This window comes from Perissodus microlepis, chromosome 11 (assembly GCF_051167445.1).
Source record: "Perissodus microlepis isolate ML-2025 ecotype Zambia chromosome 11, ASM5116744v1, whole genome shotgun sequence".
Classification (NCBI taxonomy): domain Eukaryota; kingdom Metazoa; phylum Chordata; class Actinopteri; order Cichliformes; family Cichlidae; genus Perissodus; species Perissodus microlepis.
The window spans coordinates 34,699,257-34,725,554 of record NC_140471.1 but is presented as its reverse complement, the minus strand read 5'-3'; the positions used below and the strand labels follow the sequence as shown (position 1 = coordinate 34,725,554).

Here is a 26,298-nt window from a genome sequence, read left to right as displayed (position 1 = left end):
CGCCCGCCACACTTTTATTCTGTAGGATAAATTTCTCAAATCAAAGTTGAGAAAATGTGTTTCTCAGATATTTCATAGTTCAAAATTGAAGGCCATCATTTCTGCATGTGTTACTGTGATAACCTATCAGGCACAGGGCAGGTTAATGAAGCACTTTCACAGATGCAAACACTTAGAAAGGAAAATGGGCCTTCAATGCTCCCTTGACATCAACATTTGGGCAATTTTGACTCTATTATAATGATTAAATCAGTGCTGGACATAGGTTGGCTAAAGTACGTGCAAACAAACAGATGTGAATAATTAACTGATGAAGGACTCAGCCAGCTGGGTGCTCAGAAATCACATCTCCAATGTGGGAGTGATGATAAGATTTGTTTGATAGCAATTGATTCTTGTTATGTGTCATATTATGAACCGATTCATTATCATATTTGTGTCGAGAAGAGTCTGCTAACTCTCAAACTCGTAACACTGAGTAGAAACAGAATAAAAATGCTTCCATGTGAATCAGGTAAGCAGAGGCTCTACTGCCATTAGTTTGAAGTCATTGTTTTGCAATGTGCAGCTGTTGGAAAACTATGCCAGCTCTGATAAACGGAGGTGATAGTCTTGGAGTCATGTAATTCTCATGGAAATCGAGAGCTGGTTCCCAACTGGAAGCAGTACTTGATTCCCATCCATTGTTGGACTGCAAACTGTTGTCAGCAAATATCCAGTTGTGGATATCTGCAGTTGCAAAATTACTAGACATAAATCTAAAGCATCCATATCCAAACATAGTTTTTTAGTACTCATGATGTGTTTAAGGACATACAGAATCAAGTTTTGGATAATTCTATTGGCCGCTGCAGGTTTGGGAGAGACTTGGTGGTGCGAACATTTAGAGTAATGGAGCCCTGTTTGGGCCTTTTGGCTGTTCTGTTTCCACTGAAATCATGTGGCTCATGATGTGATGCAGCAATACTGCAACAGCTTGATTGTTCAGTTCAGTTTAAAAAAAAAGTGAGACAATTTAATAAGTTGTACTGCCGGTTATAACATCCAACTACTGTATTTGGCAAATGTTAGTGTTTGATATTACAGCAGCCTGCACTCACTGTTCTTTCACACCAAAGCAAAGAAACATTTTCACATGCTATGATTACATAGAAGCTGGGGAAATCCATATTTGTGCAAATTAAGACATGTCAACATGAGCAAAACATTTGCTGCATGTATGTCCTGAAAACCCTTAAGCTAGGAGGGCAGTAAAGAGACAGGAGAAAACGAGAGGGTTCGGAGACAAGTGAGCAAAGTCATAGCAACTAATGTTAACATGTGAAAATATGTTTCCATAACTTGATTTAAGCTGTACTGGGTTTCCAATGCGACTGCATTCATGTGAGCAACATGAGGAGGATGTGATTACATGAAAGAAAGCTTTTTCTGAGTTTTCATAATCAGCGTTGAGCAAGACTCAGCAGTTTTGGGGGAAGCTCAGACATGCCTTAAATGGTGACTGTGCTTGTTTTCTCTAATGGCAAGAACTCCGAAAGAGGTCCTACAGGCTGGTTTCTGCAGTAAGAGCATGCACAAAGATGCACTGTCCTGCAACAGAAACAAGGCCAATGTCTCCACTGAAGACATTTTTCTTTTTCTTTGAGAGAATGCAGCTGATATACAGTAGCAGCACTATCAGACCACTGCATGTTTGATACCTGAAACAAAAATGATTGAATTGTGGACATCTTATACAGCTATATCAAGAATAAATTGTCCATATCCGATATTGAAAGCCCAAGTAACAAGAATGGCAAAAGGGATTTATAATCATTATATCGAAAGTTTAAATTCACATATATCCAGATTACTTATCCTCTTGAAAATCAATTTCCACAGTAAGACTAATAAAAATGGGATTATAGCTTCCTGTTCACGTCCACTCTGGTAAATTTCATCCACTCACTCAAACAACTGCTGGTTGTATCAGCAGTCAGCTCTCAGAGCCCTTCAGTAAATCTGCCCCGGTGCCCTGGAGAATGTCCGTGTAAACATAATCGCTGCTCCAGCTGAGTTTCTCATTACTCAACGTGACATACTGCCTTCTCCAATGCCCACACAGAGAACAAGTGAAGTTCTTTTAAACAAAAGAGGCTTCGAGTAAGTGCAATAAACACTACAGTCTGTGGCAGCGCGATTTGCTCCACGACAAATTTGGCTGTACATGCTGAGAGTAACAGTCAATGCAGTTCCTTGTATTTTTCTAAGCCGTGCTCGGGCGTATGTTCAACACAGGCAAAGGTGGGGGTGAGACATGTACACGCATGGAGTGTAGCTCACAGAGCAGAGGATGATTCACTGCAGGTCAGCGTGAAATTGTTGGAAACACTTTTAGCTCTGGAGAAGATAACCGACTCCCATCCATCAGTTACGTCAGTATTATTGGATATCACGTTTTCTCCGATGTCCAAGATAGTCGAGGTAATTGATGAGAAATTTTAAGAATGCACCCATGACCAATCTGGGATCTCTCCATGGACTAAGATCTCTTCATCATGAACTGAAATCCAAACCTTGTGTGAATTTCCTCTGCGTACAAGCCTCGAGAGCCAATCACCAGGCTTCTGCATTATTTTCCATTAAAATCCACTCCGTGCAGATCTCCCTGCCAATTCCAAATTATCTGCCAGTAACGTAACATTTGCAAGCTAAAGGGATAGATTTGGTTGAGGAAGAATGGCATCAGACACTCCCTCTCTTGTTGTTGTTGAACAGGGCACAGAATCTAATCACATTTGTTTCTGTTTGTTTCCCATGACATCATATATTTGAGCGTACATAACAGTGTGTGGGGAGGAAAATCAATTAGGAGAAACAGAACGGACACAAAATCATCATACTTGCACCGTATGCAAGTTTCAATAATCATGTGTAATTTTATTTTGACTCTGTGTTTTTATTTCATTTCCAGCATCGCAGAGTAGCTTTGACTCACTGTTTAGAGAAGCAGGTTTTACTGGAAAACGACTGGTTTAAATCACTGGAAAATGTGGGCAATGAAAGTGAGAAGCTCCATCGTGTGAGTGTGTGCAGTCGTGTGACTGCACGAGCTGTGGGGGTTGTGGAAAAAAAACAAAAGGACTACTTTTTTTCAGAATAAATACAATAATGCGATGTCCTGTATAAACACATGCTCAGTCTGATTTTTGGAAAGACGTGTTTGAAAGCTGAACTGAATCCTTTTTTAGCTGAGATCAATCAGGACCACTTCAGCTGAAAGATCATCGTTTCCATCTGCTGTAATCTGGCCGCGTGGCTCTGCTCTGCATCCTGCCAGTTCTTCCTAAAGTCTCATCCACATATGAAGTGATTGCTTGTTTCACTTAGACTTTAGAACATCATTATGTATGTTGTACTTGTATTTCTCACCTCATCACATGCCAGTCAGTGGTATCAATTTCTCCTGTTGGCAGTTGCTTCAATTGCTTCCCTCAAAGTTGAGAAGAACATATCTCAGGGTGTGCTCTCTTCTCATTGGTCAGTGTTACTCTGACTCATCTCTGCAACTTGGTGAATTTCAATGACATTCCAGGGTCTGTGGTCATTGAACAGTTGCTAGTCTTCTTCTTTCTGAACACCCCTCAATGTGCCATTTACGGTCCTGCGTCAGTTTGTCTTTGTCTACACAAAGGGATTGTGGGAATTCAGCCCATGCAGAGACGAGCTTGGTGGAAGCCAACGATGCATCCCCTTATGGTGAGAGAGTTATGTGTGGGTCAAATGCTCATGGCTTGAAAAGTTGGCTTGAAAAGGGGAACAAAGAATAAACACCAAGGATCAAAAAAGTTTTTAACACTTGGCCTCACTCCACTCCAGATGAGATCTTTTTATATTCCCCAGAGCTAAACACCAACAACAGCACAAACACAAAGAAGAGGAGCCCATATTGCAGGTTCCTGTATTTATTTTGTTACTACCCCCCTGGCTGCAGTTAAGAGCTATAGAAAAGCTATGGCAACAAGCCATACGTGGAGAGCTGCAACAAGAGCCCCAGTAGATGACAGAGCATGCATGGCAGCAGACGTGACATTAAGTCAGACAATTACAAGGAGAAGCTGTGCAGCAGGCTGAAACAGGTTACATGTGCCCCATATGAGATCTGAAGGGTATGATCTGAGCAAGCCAATACCATGACTGCGGTATATATCTGTATAGGAACTAACTCTTTCAGTTTGAAACAAAATCAAAAGATATATAAAAATGTTGGAAAAGGCTAATGTTTTACATGAGTTTATACTGAGTTTGTCCTTTGACCTTTCAGACTGTGACGATAAACACTGGGGAGCGAACTGCAAGCAGCAGTGCAAGTGTGAGAACGGAGCTCTCTGCGACCCTGTGAAGGGATCATGTCGCTGTCCTCCAGGGTTCAATGGACGCTACTGTGAAGAGTCGTGTCCAGCAGGCACATTTGGGAAGCGCTGTCTGCAGAGGTGCAAGTGTGCAACCGGAGGATCGTGCGAGAAAGCAACAGGAGAGTGCATTTGTCGGGATGGATTCACAGGGACTTAGTAAGTCCAAACAAACAAAACAGCTTAGCTTAGCAAATTTCTAAAATCCAACACTGACTTTGTTAAAAAGTGATAAAAATGTACAGACAAACATTGGCAATGTTTCTCTATGAAGAACTTACTTTTCAGTTTCATTCAAAATCTGACTCTTGGGTGAGATTTGCATGAGACCACCTCACAGAGACCACAGCTGTGCAAGCACGATGATGACAAAATGACAAATCCAAAGTGCCGACATTAACCATATTCACCAGCTTTCCTTAATCTGTTAATGCTAACATTTTCTTAGCAGCCGAGTCTGTACTTTGTATATGTATATATTGCATATATATATATATATATATATACTTTGACAATTATCTCACAAATTCTGGCCCCATGATGGTGCTGGATTAAAATTCGAAGGGTAGGCAGTTATTTCACATTTCTGCTTGGGGAATAAATACTGAAAGCACATCTAAAGTCTGTGAGTAACCTTGTGGTGACACTAGAAGAAATGTTAGTAGATGATTATTAGGAAAGTAAGGTACAAAAATCGACTTTCAGCTCCAGGCTATGGAAGAAATTCTGATGGAAAACTATGGTCAGATTCTTGATTAATCCTAAGAGTCGAAGCAGATATTCATCCTAATGTGCTGAAAGCATCTGGTGAGCAAAAGTAAGATCACACTAGACATTTGTGGGACTATATTTAGGTTATCGGATGCAAGAAAATATACAGCTTGAAGATTGATACCTTGTTAGCAGTTGTGTTAGCGGTAACCAAGAAGTTAATCAAATCAGAATGATGCCTGACACACTAATTAGAAATGCTGAAGAGATGCACACCAAAATAGCTCCGACCCCTCAGGGCCTGGACCTCTGTGAGACGTTGGCAGCAGATTCTTTGGGTCCCGTTTATTATGGAGGTGCGGTGGGATGAATTTAGGATTGGGAAGCCATGAGTGCCTGCATAAAATTAGATTGCAATCCATCTAACAGTTCGGATATTTTAGCAGCCTTCTGCGAGTCGCTCTTGCTAAAAGTTAACAGTGTATTTTCCTTTTCATTAGGAGCCGTTTTTAGAATATTATACTTTGTTAGTTATTTCTTTTGGGAGACATTTAATACAGCACTTGATTAGACCCTACTTAATTACCCGAATGTTCTCCAGAGGTATGTAAGACCCTCATCTTCCTCTTTGCTGATCCATCTTTTTATTTGTTTCCGTGAGTTAATTCAAAGATTGAAAAGAGACCCCGATGGTTTACTCTGTACTCCATGAGTCATCTGTTACGCCCTGTTTTTTAGATGCCCCTGAGGATGAGTAAGCAGTAAAAACATTTCCCCACTACACATTAGTGGAAACTCTCATTCTGCCAATGTGAAAGCACAACACTCCACTTTGAGCTAAATAAAAAAGGCGGCTTGGCAACCATGATTAGGGGATAAATCTGGGTCAATAATTGTGTATATTTGTAGCGTTTTCATATCATCCGATAGAAAATGTAATATCCTTGCGATGGTTGTAATTTCTAATGTGATTGGTTAAAGACACATTCCACCTGCTCTGATGATTCCTTACATTACCGGAAGAGGAATTGATGGATCATCTTGATTCTTTTTACATATTCAGCTACTTTTAGACATAAAAACTGCAGAAAAAATTCAAAAATTTAGTCCAGAAGTTGATCTATTATGTTTTTCTGTATTTTCACAACTTGTTACAACAAAAGTACGCAGAACAACATTTCAGAATGCACAACACGCTGAGCCTTGAAACACATGGGCTACAGCAGCAGAAGACCACACTGGATGCCGCTCCTGTCAGCTAAAAACAGGAAACTGACCCAACAAAATCAGATGACAACAGTTTGGGAAATATTAACTGGTCTAATTAGTCTCAGTTTCTGTTGTGACATTTGGATGGCAGGTCACAGTTCGGTGTAAACAACATGAAAGCATGGATCCATCTTGCTTTGGATCAAAGCTTCGGCTTGTTGTTGATTTTGTAATGATGTGTTGGATTTTTTCTTGTCACACTTTGAGGCCCTTAGCATCAAGTAAACAGTCTAGCTGAGTATAGATGAATATTTATGAGCACAGTGCAACCTTCTTTTGACGACTGCTTCCGGCAGGATAATGCACCAAGTAACAAAGCTCAGGTTATACTGAGCAGCTTTTATTTAGCATAACAACATTTAAATGATCCCCAGATCTGAATCTAATAGAGCAGCGGTCCCCAACCTTTTTTGCGCCACGGACCGGTTTATGCCCGACAATATTTTCACGGACCGGCCTTTAAGGTGTCGCGGATAAATACAACAAAATAAAACTAGTACTGGTACCGAAAAAAAGAAGATTTATTCATAACACACGTGAAAAGACCCAGGAAAACCGAGTTAACGATAAAAACGATAACAAAATAACGCTGAAAACCGATAAAAACCCTGAAAACTATACATTTCACACCTGAGCCTCAACTCTCGCGGCCCGGTACCAAACGACTCACGGACCGGTACCGGTCCGAGGCCCAGGGGTTGGGGACCGCTGCACTACAGAGCGTCACCTTTGCAACATCAGTTGGTTACTAACTAACCATCAGCTACAAAGTGATGCACAATGGGTGAATTGCTTTGCAGATCAGGGTTTAAATGTGCATGTATTTACTGCTTTCTTGCAAATTTTAGCCCTTTGCATTAGAATACTTCTTAATAAAGAAGTACTATAATCTTATGTAATATTTACTCATGTCTTAAATTCAATGTGTTTCGTGCCTGAATTCCATTATATCAGTATGTCCAGAGAGCTGACATACTGAGTCTGGACCAATAGAAACATGTCCTTGTATGATGACAGTTGGGTCTCTTCATCGGTGGTAATACACTCAAATAAATATTTTAACCCAGAATGCTGACTTTAACTAACTTTTCATTTTGTTACATAAGTACAATGGAAAATGGAAATGGAAATGGAAAATAACAAAATAACGCTGAAAACTGATAAAAACCCTGAAAACTATACATTTCACACCTGAGCCTCAACTCTCGCGGCCCGGTACCAAACGACTCACGGACCGGTACCGGTCCGAGGCCCGGGGGTTGGGGACCGCTGTAATAGAGCATCTTTGGGATGCAGAGAAACGGGAGATTTAAATCATGGATGTGCAGCTGACAAAACCAAAGTAAAACCACAATATAAATAACATGCCTGCAAAGTGGTTCTTTTCTTTAAGTTGAAAAGAAACTTAAAGAAAAGAAAAAAATATTCGCCAAGATTAAAGAAAAAAAAAGCTGGAACCATAAGTCCAAGTGAAAGACGCCCTTTAACCCATTTCCGGTGAAATTTGCCAGACAGCAGAAGGTCCTATAGCTTGTGAAATATATGTTTCTTCTTTATTGAGCATCAATCAGTTTTCAAAAGGATGAATAAACTAGCTGCCTTTTTCATCTCAGTCCTTCCACATTCATGGCGTCTGCAAGTCCACCCTGGAAAGTTTAAAGATTGATAAGGTTTATTTTGAACTGCGTAATATTCAACACTGCTCTACAATTTTTTTTTTAATGGAGCTGAAAATGAGTACCGCAGGTTTCTGAGTCATGTACCAACACAAATGCAGTCTTTTGTGGCTAAAAGCGGTTAATTGCAGTCAGGAGACATTAAGCCATCTTTTTTCTCCCCCCAGCTGTGAGACCTCGTGTAGGAGGAAATGCCAGGCGCGATGCCCGTGCCAGAATGGTGGCATCTGTAAAGGCAAAGGGATCTGCGCTTGCCCACCTGGATGGACGGTATATTTTGAGGCTTTTAGCTCACACTTTTCTGTTACTCATGCAGGTTGCCAGGTTTTAAATTAGCTCGTGTTTCATGTTCCAGCTGGCTTTGAATTCTGGAAAAACAGTCACTTTTTTGTAACACTGACATTTTGAGAGGATGCACTTGCATGACTTGCACATGTTGTTCTGATTGCGAGCCCATCTGACAGCACATTATTTTTTCAGTGAGTGCAGAAGCCGGTGGCATTTTAGTCCATATTTTTGCAATAATGCATCTATATCCATTTGTCTTTTTTGTTTTTCTGTGTGCTTAATGATTTTTCCTTTCTGCTGTTCAGGGTCCAGTCTGTACCGAGCGATGTCCAGAAGGAAGGTTTGGGCCAAACTGTACTGAGGAGTGTGTTTGCCACAACAACGGAAAATGTGATGCTGAAACTGGACAGTGTCAGTGTGCTAAAGGTTTCACTGGTCACAGGTAAGCAAGTGAAAGTGGATCTTTGGACGGCATGTGGTTGTTTCCGCCTTTTCTTGCTTTTCCTGTGCAGGTGCCTCTCCAGTATGCTTACGTCTAATGTTTGGATTAGTCACCGACAGAGAAAAGTTGTCTCCTCGTGAAGCCCCTGCAGTCTCAGTTACAATTGAAACCTTTGACTGGAGAAAGCATTTTAAATTGTTTTGGCACTGTCATCCATTTTTTTGTCTTCAAATTAAAAGGCAGCCTGGTTATGATTTCTTGTAAGTGAACAGGAGTAATTTGAGCATGTTTTTCTCCAAAATTCAGGCAAAACCAAACAGCAGAGGCACAGGAATGCAGAACGTTTAGATTTGGTTTGTGCATACTGTGCTCAAACACACATTTGTATATTTTATCCCATTGCCCCAGCTTTTTTCTGTCTGTGTGTTTTCCTGCATTAAGGTGTAAGGAGGAGTGTGCTGCAGGTAGTTACGGACAGGATTGTAAAGGCGTGTGCGACTGTGCTAACGGTGCGCGCTGCTACAACATCGATGGAGCCTGTCTGTGCGAGCCGGGCTTCAGCGGTCCGCACTGCAGGGACAGGATGTGTCCAGACGGCATATATGGCATGCACTGTGAGCGCACGTGTCTCTGTCAGGACAAACACACACTCAGGTAAGAGCAGCTTTTACATGAGTCTGGCAAAAGCTTCATTTACTGCTTTGAATAGTGATGCATGCAGTGTGAACTGAAAAATTAAAAAAACATTTAAATGAAGTTGAGGTTTTTTTTCTTGTAATTTGAATTCACATATTTGACGCTACCCTTGTTCTACACTTTATGTTGCGCTGTTTAACCAAAGGGTGTTTTTTTTCTCCCTTTTAATAACGTTGTAGGTTTTACAGGACACACAGTTTTATTAATTATATAGTTTGCGTTCACAACACTCTCAGATATTTCTCAAAAAGATTCTGAACAATAATATTTTAATAACTGGTTCATAAATATGTGTTATTTACTTTATCTGCATAGTATTGCACCATTTTAACTGTGGCTGATGGCATGTTGTTTATATTATCCAACCATCCATCAGTGCTTATATGAAGCCAGAAAGCCATGTTTTCCAAGTCCTTCTGAGGGATCCTTCCCAGACCAAATGAGATCTCCTGTAATAATCTTGTCCAGTTAGGTTTACCTGGAAATTCCCAAATATAGGTTAAATGTTATCATATCGTATCATAATGTTGCAGCACAAAATGTAATTAAAGTGCTGCTTTAAGCAGACCACACAGCCACAGATGTTTTCATTTCTCAGGCCTTTGTGGGCATCACAGAGCCTGATTAACATCTTATGCTGCAGTGGCTCCATCAACCCTAAAGTCAACCAATGAGATTATTCTCCAGCTCAGAACTTTCAAAAATGGCAGCATCAAAAATAATTTCTTTAAAGTGGTTTCATGCCCCTCTGCAGTATGAAGACAAGTACTGAAGTACATGTAGACAGGCACTGACTGTGGGTTTTCTTTGGCATTAGGTCCTCTGTTTCTTACTGCTCCATTCATATTTATGTCTGCTTACACTCCAGCTGCCATCCAATGAAAGGAGAGTGCACATGCCAACCAGGCTGGGCGGGACTATACTGCAATGAGACCTGTGCTCATGGTTTCTATGGTCATGGCTGCCTGGAGCCGTGTCTTTGTGTGAATGGAGGGGTGTGTGATGGGGCCACAGGACGATGCCATTGCGCCCCGGGCTTCACGGTCAGTGGTAGAGTAGATTAATGACTCATGACTCACTTTCTATACCTGTTGTGTCTTCATGTAAACCAAACTTTGGGGGTTACTGCAGGGGCTTCACTGTGAAAATCCCTGTAAAAGTGGCACCTATGGCAAGAACTGCTCCCTGGAGTGCTCCTGTAAAAACTATGTGGATTGCTCACCGATTGATGGAACTTGTTTCTGCAAAGAAGGTGATGAATAATCAGAGGAGAATGAGTACAATCATGAAGGAAAACTGGCCAAAAGGAAAACAAAGACTTACAGTTGATTGTGGGTCTGCAGGCTGGCGAGGACCGGACTGCTCCATCCCCTGCTCCGAAGGAACCTGGGGTCCAGGATGCAATGCCACGTGTCACTGTGCCAACGGAGCAAAATGCAACCCTGCAGATGGATCCTGCACCTGCACGGCTGGCTGGCAGGGGGCGCGCTGTGACCAACCGTGCCCGGTGAGTATCTGGAGATACTGGCAGGAATTATATATAATATTTACCCTTGAAGTTGTAAAAGATGTTGGAAAACCAGGTATTAAAAGATTCATCCTTTTACAAGACAACGGGGAGCGCTGTTTTTGTGACACGTCTGTCCTATGCAGCAGTGTCTTTAGTCTCAGACAGTTTTCTCTGTAGGGCGACAATAAAAACAGCCTTGAACCTTGAATACGGATGTTGTCAGACACCATACCTGCATACAAGTGCACAGAGTAACAGCAATAATGCTTTTACGACTCAGCTCGATGGGGAAACTAGAATGTAAACAAATATATAACATATATTGTTATTGTGTATTTAATAAAAATAACCTGTCACAACAAATCAGTAGATAAAGGTAAATGGAGATCTTAATTAATAAGTGTGCAATAACACACTGAATGCATATAAAATATAAACAAAATAAAAGCAGTGGTTGTCACTTTGTCACAGATGTCACTTTGTAACATAAATGCTCTCCAAGATAAGAAAAGTCTGGTCTGTGTTTAGTCCATGTCACACTGATGAGACGAATGACGTCTTTGATAAGACTAACACTCAAATCATACGGCTGATAATTCTACGGGTTGTCTGTTTTCTGATTAGGCAGCCTGTAGAAGTGTCCAGCTTTGAATCCCTTACCTCGCCCTCTGTATGCTTCAATCTGCATTTTGGAAAAGTACCCCTCTTGTGTTTGCGATGCCAGCCCACCAGGCTGTCTACACAACATCACATTGCCAGTGTAGTATTTTGTCTCACTCTGACTGGGCTGGCCAAATGTGGAGGAGATTCCCCTGACAGTTCTTTGCCCGTTGGCACTTGTTCATTGTGCAGATGGGCACGTTTGGGCCTGGCTGCCTGAAGAGGTGTGATTGTGTTCATGCTGACGGCTGCCAAGCTACCACTGGGGAGTGCCACTGTCTGCCAGGCTGGTCTGGTAAGTGATGACGTCCTGCTGATGTATCGCTGCCAGCTTGGCTTTGGTGTCACAGATGAGTCTGGTCTGATAAACTGTGAGCCACAGGTTTTAAACCATCCTTGCTCTCCTTTATTCTCATTGTTGCGTGACTTAAAGAAAGTCTAGCTGTAAATGTAAGCAGTGTCAGAGCCAATCAGATTTGTACAATTAATCAAGTTTCTTACTATCAGATATACTAGTTACTAATCTCTGTCTCTCTTATCCTGTCCTCCTTCTCTCACCCCAACCGGTCGCAGCAGATGGCCCCGCCCCTCCCTGAGCCTGGTTCTGTTGGAGGTTTCTTCCTGTTAAAAGGGAGTTTTTCCTTCCCACTGTCGCCAAAGTGCTTTCTCATAGGGGGTCATACGATTGTTGGGTTTTCACTGTATTGTAGGGTCTACATTACAATGTAAAGCACCTTGAGGTGACTGTTGTTGTGATTTGGTGCTGTATAAATAAAGCCGAATTGAATTGAATTACTAAACACCAATTCCTTCCTCCTTCTTTTTCATATATGACAATTTAAAAAGGGAAGGCGGTGATCTTAAACATTTGTTGCCTTACTCAGCTGTCCAGATTAAGTTTTTTCAATCTGAAATTCATTTTTCTGATTATTGCGACACCACCTGACTCGACCGTACGCCTGTGAGGTCTCAGTGATGATCAGAAATGACTCTAAACTGTAACCCTTTGAAAACAGAGCGTTTCATTTGTGAATAAGTTTTTCTCCTGTGTTTTAACAAATATGGGACAAAAACTAAACCTTCTAACATGCATGAAATATTTTTTACATTTGTTCCAAGAAAGTCTTTTTTTTTTTTGCTTTCTCTAAGAGATATGATCTGGCTTATGTTTATGACCTCACAGGGTTAAAGTCATACATATTGCACTCTTATTGACCTCCAACAATTCTTCTATTGACTCGATGAGACTAATATTTTGGGGGTTTAGAGAGGACTCTGTTAACCTAACACATGTGTGTTTCGTGCTAGTGAAGGTGGAAGTTGACATGCTGATGTTAGTGTTTCACTCTTACGTCCATACCCCAGTGCAGCCTTCTGGTTTTGCACCTCCCATCCATGCAAATAAAACAGGCTCTTTGTGTTTCGGGGAAAACGTGTTAGTTACAGTTGTGAAAAATCTTTTTGGTGAGAACACTAAATTACCAAATATTTCAGAGTTGGCTGCTCAGCAGCAACATTTCTGAAACTGTTAACCACTAAAACCCCTCATGTTCCCATGTTCCCCTGCTTATCATTTCAACGACATTTTTATACAGTTATAACCATGTTTTTATGTATTTAGATCAGTAACTGATTTAAACTTGGGATAGTGAAAGGCATTCTGCTCTTTACTTCAGCAGACGTAAAACTGTAGGTCCTTTATTAAACTAAATGATGTGATTAGAGTCAATAAAAGTTGTAATTTCCTGCTTCATTTATGTGCTCACTGCTTCATTTCCTTTAGGTCCCCGCTGCAGTGAGCCGTGTTCAGAGGGCCTGTGGGGGCGCCACTGTAACCAGACCTGCTTCAAGCATTGTCCAAACAGCGACACGTGTTTGAGGGAAACTGGAGCGTGTGTGTGCCGCCCAGGCTACTGGGGAGTCACCTGCCAAAACAGTGAGCGTTGTATCTGATGAGTTAATAAAAAAACGACTTAAAGACTCGCTCGCTGTATGCATTGTCTAATATCAGCCCTACTGTTTCCCTCAGAATGCAGAACGGGTACGTACGGTGACCAGTGCAGTATGACGTGTCAGTCCTGCGGCCAATCATACCGCTGCCATCATGTGACAGGAGAGTGTGACTGTCTACCTGGATACACTGGGCCAAACTGTGACCAAGGTGGGCTTTCTCACTAATCAGCAGTCATCACAAAAAGCCGCTGATCTTTCATTTACAAGTGAGTGCAGGACATTTAGCAGGTTATTTTCTGTGGTTACAGTTTGTCCAGCTGGCTACTTTGGAAAACAGTGCTCTGAAGTGTGTCTTCCTTGTGCCAACAACTCCACGTGCAACCACCGGAACGGTCACTGTGAATGTTTACCAGGCTGGACCGCTATCGACTGCTCCAAACGTGAGTGCCACAGGATTTCATGCAGAGATGAGAGCGTGGACAGTACAGTGCTTTTGATTTGTTTAGAGTATCTACAGGGTTAGAACTTGAAGTGGTAATCTGTTGATTAATAATCACTATTTTAACTTCCCAGCAGCCAGGGCCTTGTTTTTATCCATAGACCCACTCTAATCATTGGAAGCATTGATCTGAGCATCTTGCTTTTCTTTAGAGCTGGAAGTGACCATATTTAAACTACCAGCTGTTGCCAGTTAGCTTAGTCAGCAAGCAGCAATCATAAACTGTCCAGATGCATCACAGAGAAACAAACACCTGCTAATTAGTGCTCGACTAACAAAATACTAGAATCTTCACCAGAACAACTGAAACAAAACAGATATTTGCATTAAAAAGCAGCACAAACACAGGACCAGCTCAGTGACTCAGATTCGCTGAGATGAGGCCTAACAGAATAATAGGAGCAATCAAGTGAGTCCTGTAAAACTTCAACAGATATCTCATACAGATGCTGCTGAAGGGGAAATAAGTCATAGAAATGTGCTTTATTTCCAGCGTGTGATCCAGGACGTTTCGGCCAGCTCTGTGCTCAGACCTGTTCCTGTCCAGCCAACCTCCTCTGTGACAGATTTACTGGAGACTGTGTGTGTGAAAACAGAGGCGACGACTGCAAGCAAGGTACGGACCTCATGTTAGCAGAAGTTTGGGAGTTATAACACTAGGGCTGCCACGATTAGTCGACTAGTCACGATTACGTCGACTATCAAAATCGTCGACGACTGATTTAATAGTCGACGCATCGTTTGAAGCTTTGTAAGATCACAAAAGACGCGGGAATAAGTAGTAGAATTTAAGAGTGTAATAACGGACTGAAACAGAAGATGGCAGCACTGCATATACAAGGATGCCAGCTGCCGTTAAACCCCGAAGAAGAAGAAGCAGCTGTGTCCCAGAATTCATAGCGCAGCCCAGCTCAGTTTCCAACAATGGCGGCAGCTAGTTAGTTTTAATATTACTCTTATTATTCTTTCTGGGTCACAAAATAAACGTTTAACATATTTTCAGGCGAGAATGTAGCTGTGTAAACCTCAAATATCTGCTCAGTTTATCAAGACACCACATATTTTCAAAAGCGCTTTTCGGAGATGTCTGTTACCCACTAGCTCGATAGCTAGCCGGGGGCAAGGCTCACTAGAGCCCGTGAGAACATCGGACTCCCGACAAATCGTTTTCAAACCCACTGCCGTCTTTCGCTACTCAGGTTAAATATATATAAGTCACTTAGATAAACTCAAAATGTTATTGTTCTGCTTTTTTTTAGTATTTTATTTGTTCCTGAGTAAATCGGTTTGGCTGAGATTAAAGTTATAGTTTTTACACAGCTGAATAAACGTCAAGAAGACAACTGATTATCAGAAGTGTGAGATATACTCGAGAATATACTCCGGTGTCCCGTTATATTTTAGATAGCAAGGAGTTTATTAAACTTCACCGAAACAATCTACAAATTTCATTAAAATTTAATAAACTATCATGTCTTTATTTTTAGTTAGCACATACTGTAAACACTTAAAGCTGTAAGCTAATGATAGTTATATAAGAGCAGATGCTGCTGGTGCAATAAGCTGTACGTTTTAGGTCCAATGGATGCATGATCTGATTAGTCGACTAATCGCAAACATAATCGGTGACTAGTCGACTATCAAAATAATCGTTTGTGGCAGCCCTATATAACACTGACATTTACAGTACCTTACAATATAAAGCTCCTTGAGGCGACTGTTGTTGTGATTTGGTGCTATATGAATAAAACTGAATTGAACATGTAACCTGTAATGTGCTGTGGTTCATAATAATAATGAATTAATCATGAAAGCTGCTCTGGTTGTTGTACTTGAGCTCTCCTTCCACCCTCTGCTTGTCAGACTCCTTTCAGCAGACGGGGAGCGTCATGAGTCGTCTTAATCCTGGAGAGAGGGAGTCGTGGGGGGCCATCGCCGGCATCGTTGTGCTTGTCATTCTGGTGGTCCTGCTGCTGGCTCTGCTGCTGCTCTACCGCCGCAGGCAGAAGGAAAAGCAGAACAACACCCCGACTGTCTCCTTCTCCACCAGCCGCACCGTCAACTCTGAATATGCCGTTCCAGGTACAGTCTGAAGATGCTTCTGTCTGCTCATGCAGAGAATGGCTCATCCCACTGAGTGCTGTATGCGTAACATAAAACGGACACAGATTCAAAGTAAAATCTGACACATCCAGTCAGACTGTTCAGAGTTTGAAACATCAGAATCTCAACACAGGATTCATCTCCTGTGGATATAAGGTTGAATTACAGCAACAATAATTTAGCTCTGACCTTAAACCTACAATGTGGTAGTGTGTAGCACCATGCAGTTTCCAGTAAGGTTTGGTAAGTGCAGACGGGGGGTACGAGAACATCGCTGGATAATGACAAACTGACATGTTCAGTGGGAACAATCACCCAGTATTTTACTGTCATGCTGGAGCGTGCACAGGCAGCTGCACCTGAAAATCCAGTCACCTTAGAAACTGCTTTCATCTTTACTTTCATACGTTTGCTCTTCTTTTTCCAGCACGGCTAATAACACACTTTATGCACTTTGTGGCAAAACAGGAAAAGTAATGTATTTGTTCATGTTCTTGGAGACAAGTAACTTTTTTTTTTGCAGTAAAGCTAATGTGTTTCAATGAGAAGAATGTTTTGTGTCTGCAGCACGTATGTTGTTGATCCTCTCCAGCTGGAACACGTCACCCCGGCACGCAACAAACCGCCTTTAAAATAAAATGGAGTCATTGTACTTGAACAAAAACCAGGGTCTTTTTCTAAATCTTACCCTGTGCAAAATCTAACAGTAGTTTTTAATCTCTCGTGAGGGACCAGCACTATGGTTCTAGTGGTTTCCACCAACATAGGTCACATCACTGCCAATCACTCCACCCTCAAACGTGTGGATTTTTCACTCTTTTGGAAAATATTATATATTTTGTGTACATAGACATAAATTAGTAGATAGGAGAGTCGTCATTGCAGCCAAAAAAAAAAGGAAAATTTGTGTTTGTGGATATAAATTTGACTCTTTGATTAATGTGTTGATGTGACGGCTGATTTTGTTCACTTTTTGACTTGGAGGTTTAAACTGACACTAAAACACTTTTTAAGCCTTAAAAATATAAAGCTGTATGTCAGAAATCAACATAACTATATTTTTAAAAAAAATGTTCTCTTTTGGTACAACAGTTGATGACCGAATGTGATTTAAGTGGACTTGAAGGCCACCTGAATAAGGTTTATTATGAAAATAAATCACTGAACAAATTTTTCATATAGTATGTTAGAATTGGAAGAAGGCGGCATGGTCAGATATGTTTCAAACTTCCATTTAATTCAGCCAAACGTATTTGATTGTTTTACAAACTGGTGCAGTAAACGAGATAGATATCATGCTCAGTGTCAGCCATTTATTAACTGCAGTAATTGAAGTCATCTTATACATAAGGGATAAATTAAATGTTGCAACAAGTGGGACTGTGGCAGATTTTGTGGTGTTGTTGAGGATTCTTATTGAATCCCTGTAAATCTCATTGCTTCATTAAAACAGTTTAAAGAAATATTTGTGACTGCTGTCACTGTCACTGCTGACTGCTAACATGCCTTTGCAGAAGAAGATTCAGCCGGTCAGCGATCGACGCTGGATATTGAGTATTTTTGGAGAACTGTGATGTTGATGTCGTTTGTATGCACAGTGCGGTTTCATCTCTATCTCACTCTGTGTGATTGTGGAATGCATTTTATTGACCTTGAGGTAATTTAATAGCAGCAGACGTGATGCCATGTGTTTGTTTTCGTCCTGCAGATGTTCCTCACAGTTACCACCATTACTACTCCAACCCCAGCTACCACACACTGAGCCAGAACAGGCCTCCGCTGCCACACCTCCCCAACAACCACGACCGCACCATCAAGGTGAATGTCATCTCTGATATCTAAGGAGAAAGCTTCATGCCTCATTGCAACTGAAGTGCAGCACTGGGAGGAATATGTCATTTGGACAGCCAGCAACAGCTGGCTATGTATTCAGGGGGTTGTGAAATCATATGATACCAAAACGAGTAGACGCAGTAGGTCATTGGTCCTCAGCGCTTCATTTGGCTTTTGTACATTTGTGACGGTTTATCATTTTTCCTGCCTTACAGAACACCAACAACCAGCTGTTCTGCAGTGTGAAGAACGCAGAGAGGGAGAGACGAGGTCTGTTTGGAGTCGAGACCAATGCCACTCTGCCTGCAGACTGGAAACACCACGAGCCTCGCAAAGACTCAGGTCCGTCTAGGTGACTCTCCACTGCGTGATTCACATAAGGATCATTTAGAGGGCACACCTGCAGCTGTAGACTAGAATAAAATGAGCACATTAACATTTACAAGCTTATAAAAGCAAGACACTGGTTTCCTGACCTTCTGACCACAGCGGCATTAAAGTAATCAGTAAAACCTGCAACTGCTGGCTGGCGGTGAGGTGTGTGTGTGTGTGTGTGTGTCAAGGTGTTTCTGCGCAGTGTACCAGGGGCACGGAGAAAAGTTGTCGTACCATAGGCACGAGGAGTGTGTGTGTGGGGGGGAATGTTACAAAATTAGACATTACTGTCATCACATTATCTTTGCCTGTCTCATAGTAATATAACAGAGTGATCAAATTGTAGTCAATAATTAAACAGTTATGTCACTTAAGTTAAATGCATTCTTTAATTATGGTCATAACAGGTGGAAAGACAACGTCTTGTGAAACATTAATCAGAGTTCATGTGGGATCAACCAAACGTCTTTATTTTCACTGAAGACCAAGTATGAAGCTGAAGTGCAAAGATCTCATACGTGTCCTTTCTTAGAAGGATTTGTGCAGACTTCTGGTGATATTTCAAGTTTAATATTATATTATTATGACTAAGTGGTGACCTCTGGCAAAGTGGGAAAGCAAAGAACTGCTGTTCCTCTGATGGCCATGTCCACAGAGTTAAACCTTATTAAAGCCTCTAGTGGGCTTGCTGCACAGTTTTGCTGTCCACCTGCAAAAGGTGGACAGCAAAAGTTTGTTTGCAGTATAAAGTTCTGAATTTTGTATTTTAGTTTGAAATTTCCGTAAAACATTTACAATTAAATATTTATATATGAAGGGGGGTGCTATGTCACGCTTTTTCATTTTCTCTCATGTCCTGATGTTAGATGGTTACAAACATGATCAAAGTTTTAAATTATGAGGTAAATGTAAAATAATCCCTGCGAGCCAAAAGCTTTTTTAAAGTCTGACATTTTCTTGTAATTTTGTGTAATTTTGTGCTGAGCTAACATCAGCTCAGTGTGGACTTTTTTACACAGTCATCTCAGGGACACCAAAGGCACATGAGTAGAGAAGCCTGGCTTACAGGCACCAGGGTTCTGGTTGCAGGAGAGAGGAGGGGCAGCCAATCAGAAGACAGTGGGGTTTTTAGGGAGGGGAGGCCTTTAAAGCGATAGGAGCTAAAACTGCTTGTTGACAGACCTGGAAAATTATTGTTTGAACAGTGAAAAGTATTTTATTGGTATCTGAAAATTAAAAATTGGAATATAAATGAGAAGAATAAGTCCCTATCTATTTTTGATCCAAACACATCTGCTGTAGTTCCTCATTGGTAATGAAAGAGTTAAAACATAGCAGTGGCTGATAATGGAGAATCAACCTCTCAGTGAAATTTAACCCCTTTTTTAGGGTCTTGATCAGAGTTGTGCCTGAAGCTTGGAGTGGAGTGCAAAAGTTTAGATTTCAAATATTTCTTAGGCTCTTTTCAGTAACTGCGCCAGCATAGCTGCTTATACAGGTAATGGCTGAGAGCCTCAAGCCAGGAAGAAGCTTAAGTAGTTCCTGCTTATAATCTCGAGCAAAGTTTATCGACCATCACATTTCCTAGTCAGCGGGGCGCACTCGATACGAGACTATAAAAATAATAAGGACTTCGTAAAAAGGTGAGAGTTGCATTGCCAGCACCTATCACTCACCTGGGATTGATTTTTACAGGTTTCCACAGCAGTTTATCTGCTTTTGATTAGCTCGCTATAAAGCAAAATGAAGACGTCTGATTTGTCTTTTATTGTTAACAGGAGCTTTTGGCATCGATCGGAGCTACAGCTACAGCGCCAGCCTCGGAAAATATTACAACAAAGGTAGTTTATCACCTCATTTTCTCTCTTTTCTTACTTACTGCTGAAGACTGAGGTTAGCTGTGGAAAAGCTGTCCAAAGTGTGCTTACAAAGTATGCTTTATTTATACAGTCTATGGATGACAGTGTTCTCCACCGTCACACCTTTATCCATCAGATGGCTTTTCACGAATTTTACACAGACATTCATGGTCCACAGAGGCTTTAACTGTGGGGACTTTTCTTCTAACACCCGTGTGATTTTTTTAACAGCAAGTTTTGAGTGAATTAGATGTCCATGTAATTTGGTTTCAAAGCCCCCCTCTGGGTGAACTCTATGTACTTGTGGAAAAATGTAGCGTTCGATCTCTCGCCGCCATGTGATCACATTTTTTTTCCAGTACTTGTCACATGTTGAATGTTTGTTTTCCACATTTTTACTTGCATATTGTTGTTTTAATTTTTATTTGATCTTATTCCTGTTTCCATGTTTTATCACTTCTATTGCTTAAATGTTATTTTTTTTTAATTATATTTTTTTATTTATTAGTTTCTATTATTTTCTGATAGTCTGGGTGGAATTGAACCCAGGCCACACAAAAGATCAAGCCTTCTGTCATGATTTGCACACTCAGTCAGATTTTATCTTCTTCATTGTTTATTTTCTTTGCATTTATTAAATCATTTGAATCTCATTCATTTTACATTATCTGTAGGTTGTTGTTTTTTTTACTTCCACCTCAGCTCACGCTTGACCTTGAATGCCACGTCGAATCAAGTGTGCTGCACAAATAAAGTTTGGCTTGCTTGTTTACTGTTGACATTCCCATCATCCTCAGCTGGACTGTTTGTTTAGTCCCATCTAGCAAATGTTAAAATGCATGTTAAACAAAGACGGTAAGCTCATAACATGCTCGGCCGTGGGCTGTGTGTAGTGGTCCTGAGAGCTCCTCGTAGCGCAAACACATTTAAGCAGACTGAGAAAACATTTTGACTGGTCTGAAAACACAGACGCGGCAGACGGCTGAGACGTGCTTGTTGCAAAATTCAGTGACTCATGAAGCGAGTGATAAAACATAGAAACCATCAGACAAACCGTAAGCTTGCATCCATTTTTTTATTGTCCCCTGGAAACATTTCTGTTGTAATTGGTCTTTTTTCAGTGTCTCTGTGTTTGCGGCTCTTTAAATGCTGCACCTCTGCTGTCACTGGGGAACATTTTTTTCTCATCTTGCAGTTTGTTGCTAACACGGCGTCGTTCCATCAAGAGACAAAGAAGTCTGAAGCTGCTTTTTGGATTATTTAAATATCATTATTGAATATTGCTCATGGAAAAAAACACATTTCGTCTCAACAGGCTCACTTACTTTAGGCAGATCTGTTAAACCTACAATTTCATCAGCATACAATTAAACTAAAGCTGATTCCTTATTGCTGTAAAAGATCATCAGCACTTTATAAAGAAAGCTGAAACTTCAGAAGCTGTCGTTGTCCTCTACTGTCATGATTTGTCTCCTGAGCCCAGAGGAATTCTCAGGCTTGTAAACTGCTAGAAATTTCAATTTCCATGTCAGTACTCGACAGTTACTGGAAGTCCTTTGTGCTGCCTACAAATTTACGTCAACAGTCATTAACTTGCAGCTGTACAGCAATTTACAGAGCTGCGTACTGATGAAAATCTCACTTTTCATGCAGTGAATGCTTCATCTACTAGGCTTAGGCTTTAACCCTCAATCATGCTCCATTCTCGCTCCGCATGGACTTCATATGCAGTTTAATCTCTCAATATTTGTTTCCTGCAGAGCTGAAGGATTCAGTGGCCGTGAGCAGCAGCTCTCTGAACAGCGAGAATCCGTACGCCACCATCAAAGACCTGCCCGGGCTGCCCCTGCCCTTCTGCCCCCCGGAGAGCAGCTACATGGAGATGAAGTTGGCCGTGCCCAGGGAGCGCGCGTACACCGAGATTACGCCCCCGCCGCCGTTCCACACGGCCACCTTACGCAGAGGTAAGCAACACTTCTGAACTCCTGCGAGTCCGAGGAGTGTTTTACACTTCACCACAACCTTCTTAGTTGTTATTATGGTTAAACGTCCAATATTTCCATCATACAAACATCAGTGGGTCTGTTTGTGTTTTTGAATGAACCAGTCTTTTTGGATCCAGCTACTCTAACGCTAATTTTAATAAGAACTGTGAGTTTTTAAAATTAGGAATTGTAAAGTAATCGTAAGGTGGGAACTAACTGCGATTTACACTATAGGGACAAAAATACTGGACCACATTACACCTACAGCAGCTGAAACCTGTGCCATGCAGCTCCTGGTACACAGTCTTTGTGCTGATGTTACTGCCAGAGGAGACGTGGAACCCTGCAGAGCGTTAGCACTTTCTGATCCCACTCATTCATGTTATGAATTTTTATCTGTAGAACAATCCATTCTTTTGACTACATGATTTTATACAAGCGCGGCAACAGGACAAAAACACCTGAATTCAAAGATTAAGAGGTGTGGCCCAATATTGTAGTTGATTTTACATAATTCTTTGGATTAACTTGAGTTTGAGTTGGAACAACAGTGCTACCCACTGCACCATGGTTCCACCCGCTTTGGGAGAAAAAACAAAAAAATAGCAACTCTTTTAAGGTCCTTATCAGTCAAACCTTAAAACAGGTCTGTGGCCTGTTAGACAGCTGGGCAGGCCAGACTTCCTCAGGTCATGGACTGATGAATCAACATCTGTTTGCCACAAATAAAAGACTAAAGGAAGGGCAGGGGAGAGGAGAGGGAAAAACAGGAAGCCGAAGGATTTTCTTCCTAGCTTTTATTGTATTGTGGACACTAGTAATGCATCAATATGCAGTCAGAGGAACGAAGTGTAGGTCAGCGGGATCAAATCCTTACATTCATCCACATATTGGATTGAGTCCAGTCTTTTTTTCTTGGACAAATCACTGCAATTTGCATTCACTCTACCTGAAACAGAAGACTGTGGTTGTAATGACAGAGCCAGCTTTGTGGCCGCTCTGCACAAACTGTTGTTTAAATCACTGATTCTCCTCTCTGTAGCTGGTTTTTAAGATCTGACATCCAGACAAGACTTTTGAAATGAAGAAAAGCAAAGTGCAAACAAATCCAGTCTAGCCTAATTGAACTAAAATTGATGTTGAAAATTAAGCTTGGAAAAACTTTTTGCGTCAGCACATTTTGCAGCTAAATACAAACGATTGTAGATGAGATGGATTCTGAGCAGCAACTTTTTCTGCAGTATATTCTACAATAAGTATGCATGTCGTAATAAACGAAATTACCAATCAAATTGTCTTTAAATACTCTGGCATGGATCCAGAACACAATGACTAAGAAAATGAGTCATTTAGAGAAAATACACACTTCATGTAATAAAGGGTTTATAAACATAAAAGGAACAGTAAAGAGTAAAGACGGGGAGGTGTTTCCACTTCATGGCATGACATTGACGTGATAATGCGACACTGCTGTTTGTTACTGATGTTTTTAGTTTATTTGCCAATATCCTCGTTCAGGGTGCCCACATCTGAGAGCTAGACTCTTATTAAACGATTTATAGATGATGTTATTTAAATTTAAACAGAGGGTGAGTGCACGCTTTTCCACCCTGGAGTGTGTGGGCTTTTAAAAAGCTTTATTTAGGACCGAGTTCAACAAGTTGAATTAAACACTGAGCACAGAGTAAGCTCAGACTGTAACGCCAAACCAACTCATCCAGTCAAGTCCAAAGCAGCAGGACTGAATGCACAGATGGGTTTTTATTTAAAAAATAGAGTCAGCATATTTTCCAGCACTAAAATAAAGAATGGCAGCCTGTTTGGTCCTCACAGCGAGTTCTTTTCCCCCTCAGAGTGTCAGAGCTCCCACGGCCACGCTCCTCATGAGGACCCACAGAGCCACTACGACCTCCCGGTGAACAGCCACATCCCGGGACACTATGACCTGCCACCGGTGCGCCGCCCCCCCTCGCCCTGCCCCTCCCCCAGGAGAAGCCCTCAGTGACAGCGTCAGAGCAAATTGTTCCCTTCTGCTCGCTCCGGGGTTGATGAAGAAACGGCTAATTTTATCTCTGAAAATCAGAGCTGCAGACCACCAACAGAGCAGGGGCGAGGAGTCTGTCCTGCCAGACGAACCTTTGTTTACAGTGGATGCTTTGCTTTCAACTAAACACCGCCCCCTTGTGTGCGCAGAGCGGTACTGGCGTCTCCGTCACAGACCTGTCATCCAGACTGAGGAGCCAGCAGGCTGTGTGGTGACGCCGCGGGGCTTCAGCTGCTTTTAACTCCCAAGGGCAAAACCCACCAGAGGATTTGATGGCTAAAAGCAGCGACTTGGGAATGTTTGTGTGTTTGAACTCTTGTAAACATGCTGAAATATTTGTTTTCCACACCCTTTGCGTGCTGCTGATGCATTTTTAACGGGGCTCTTTTATCAGAGCTCGATTTTTCCTTCGTCTCGTCTCGCTTTTCAGGGTTTTTATTTCGAGTTGAATTTCAGTGCATTACATTTTCAACATTTTTTTTTTTTTTTAAAAAGGCAGCTTCAGCTGAAAAAAAAGATGTCTTATGACAAACCAAATTTTATAAACAGAAAAAATACCAAAGATTTTTCTTTTTTAACACCTGGAAGCCAAAGTGAGCAGCATTTTACAAAAGTTCATGTAGTGTTTTTTCAAAAAATAAATGCCATTTAAGGACTGAAGTGTGTTTCTTTAAAGAAATGTGGCTTATTGCTGCTGTCTGAAGAAAACTGTAAATACAGAAATGAATATATGGTCAGCCTCTCAGTATTGTTGAAGCGCAGCTCTTCTGTTCAAATAAAGATGCTGTTATGGGTCTCATAGGACACCTTATGAACTTCTTGTGTATATATTAATAGATGTTAAATGGTCAGTGTGAGTTTGGGCACAGATATTATGATAAAGCCATCAGTGCAGTGCCCCTTTTTGTCACAATTAAAGGGCCATTTCACCCAAAACACAAAGATTTTATTATGTTTCGGTTTGTTTTTTTTAGACCTGGTGCCTGTGTTACCCATAATGCAATCTCTCTGAATGGATCGCCTTTTGAAGGATAGCCACCAGATACTCAGGCCAGGTCTTCTGCTGCTCATTTTTTACACATGCAAAGACAAAGATAATAAAAAAAAAACTAAATGTGTTGCTGGCTGACAGATTTATGAGGCTGCATTTTGGGGAATTAGTTCGTTGACTGTTTATTGTAATTGAAGCAGAGCTTGCTCAAACGTGATTGGTCAATACAACTTCAAGAGGACTAGAAATGGAAACCTCAACATGCTGGGTTCCAGAGCTCATCGTCTATAGAATTTACAGTCATATTTAGGTTATGGACGTTACCCTACTATGAGTGGATTGTGCATAGTGATTGATGACTTGACGGCTGCCTTTGAAGTGAATCCAAAATTTTAAGGACAAAACATTAAACATTGGGGCCAGACAAAGATTGTGGGCCAGACAGAAGGCCTGAGCTCCACACCACGTCTCCATCGCTGGACAAAACTGTGGAGACTTTGGGTACAAAGCGGTGTTCAGAGATTCAGCTCCACAGCTTCACGCGGCTTCCTCTGCTGCAGTTAAAGGTTTACAGAGTATTTGTCCAAATATGCAACAGCTCACACCCAGTCTTAAGACGTCTCCCTTCACCCTGACCTCACCACCAACAGGTTTCAGTGGAACTACTTTTTGTCAAGTTAGTCCCTATATAAAATCATTTACATTTTTAATGATGAGAGTGGAAATCTAATTTGATTGGCTAAAATTAGTGGCAATTATTGAACTGTGTGTGTGTGTCTGGGGAGCAGACTGTAGTCCTGATTGTGTTGTGGTTCAGAAATACTGAAATTGGTGTATTAATGTAAAAATATTGACCTGTGAAGTTCATTTTCCTGTCAAGTTGTTAACAGAAGCCAAACAGAATGTACGTCGTGCTTTTAGTGCTACAATATTGTGCAGTCATTTATTTTTGAATGTAATCCTGGGAACATGTGTGTATATGATGTAAATAAAAACTCTCTGCACTTTTCATG

General features: G+C 41.3%; 1 protein-coding gene across 1 annotated transcript in view; it reads left to right on the top strand.

The window, feature by feature from the left end:
• pear1 (platelet endothelial aggregation receptor 1) overlaps positions 1–26,255 on the top strand; it is a 61,055-nt gene extending 34,800 nt beyond the window's left edge. The window contains exons 6-23 of the mRNA XM_084944387.1: positions 4,304–4,550; positions 8,215–8,317; positions 8,641–8,777; positions 9,219–9,431; positions 10,342–10,516; positions 10,605–10,725; positions 10,817–10,980; positions 11,836–11,938; positions 13,427–13,579; positions 13,673–13,804; positions 13,905–14,036; positions 14,589–14,711; positions 15,959–16,177; positions 17,907–18,016; positions 18,247–18,373; positions 20,185–20,247; positions 22,026–22,229; positions 24,104–26,255. Coding sequence (XP_084800513.1) covers positions 4,304–4,550; positions 8,215–8,317; positions 8,641–8,777; positions 9,219–9,431; positions 10,342–10,516; positions 10,605–10,725; positions 10,817–10,980; positions 11,836–11,938; positions 13,427–13,579; positions 13,673–13,804; positions 13,905–14,036; positions 14,589–14,711; positions 15,959–16,177; positions 17,907–18,016; positions 18,247–18,373; positions 20,185–20,247; positions 22,026–22,229; positions 24,104–24,255 — 2,678 coding nt within the window. The 3' untranslated portion in view covers positions 24,256–26,255. The remainder of the gene's footprint in view (positions 1–4,303; positions 4,551–8,214; positions 8,318–8,640; positions 8,778–9,218; positions 9,432–10,341; positions 10,517–10,604; positions 10,726–10,816; positions 10,981–11,835; positions 11,939–13,426; positions 13,580–13,672; positions 13,805–13,904; positions 14,037–14,588; positions 14,712–15,958; positions 16,178–17,906; positions 18,017–18,246; positions 18,374–20,184; positions 20,248–22,025; positions 22,230–24,103) is intronic.
• Positions 26,256–26,298: the final 43 nt, after the last annotated feature.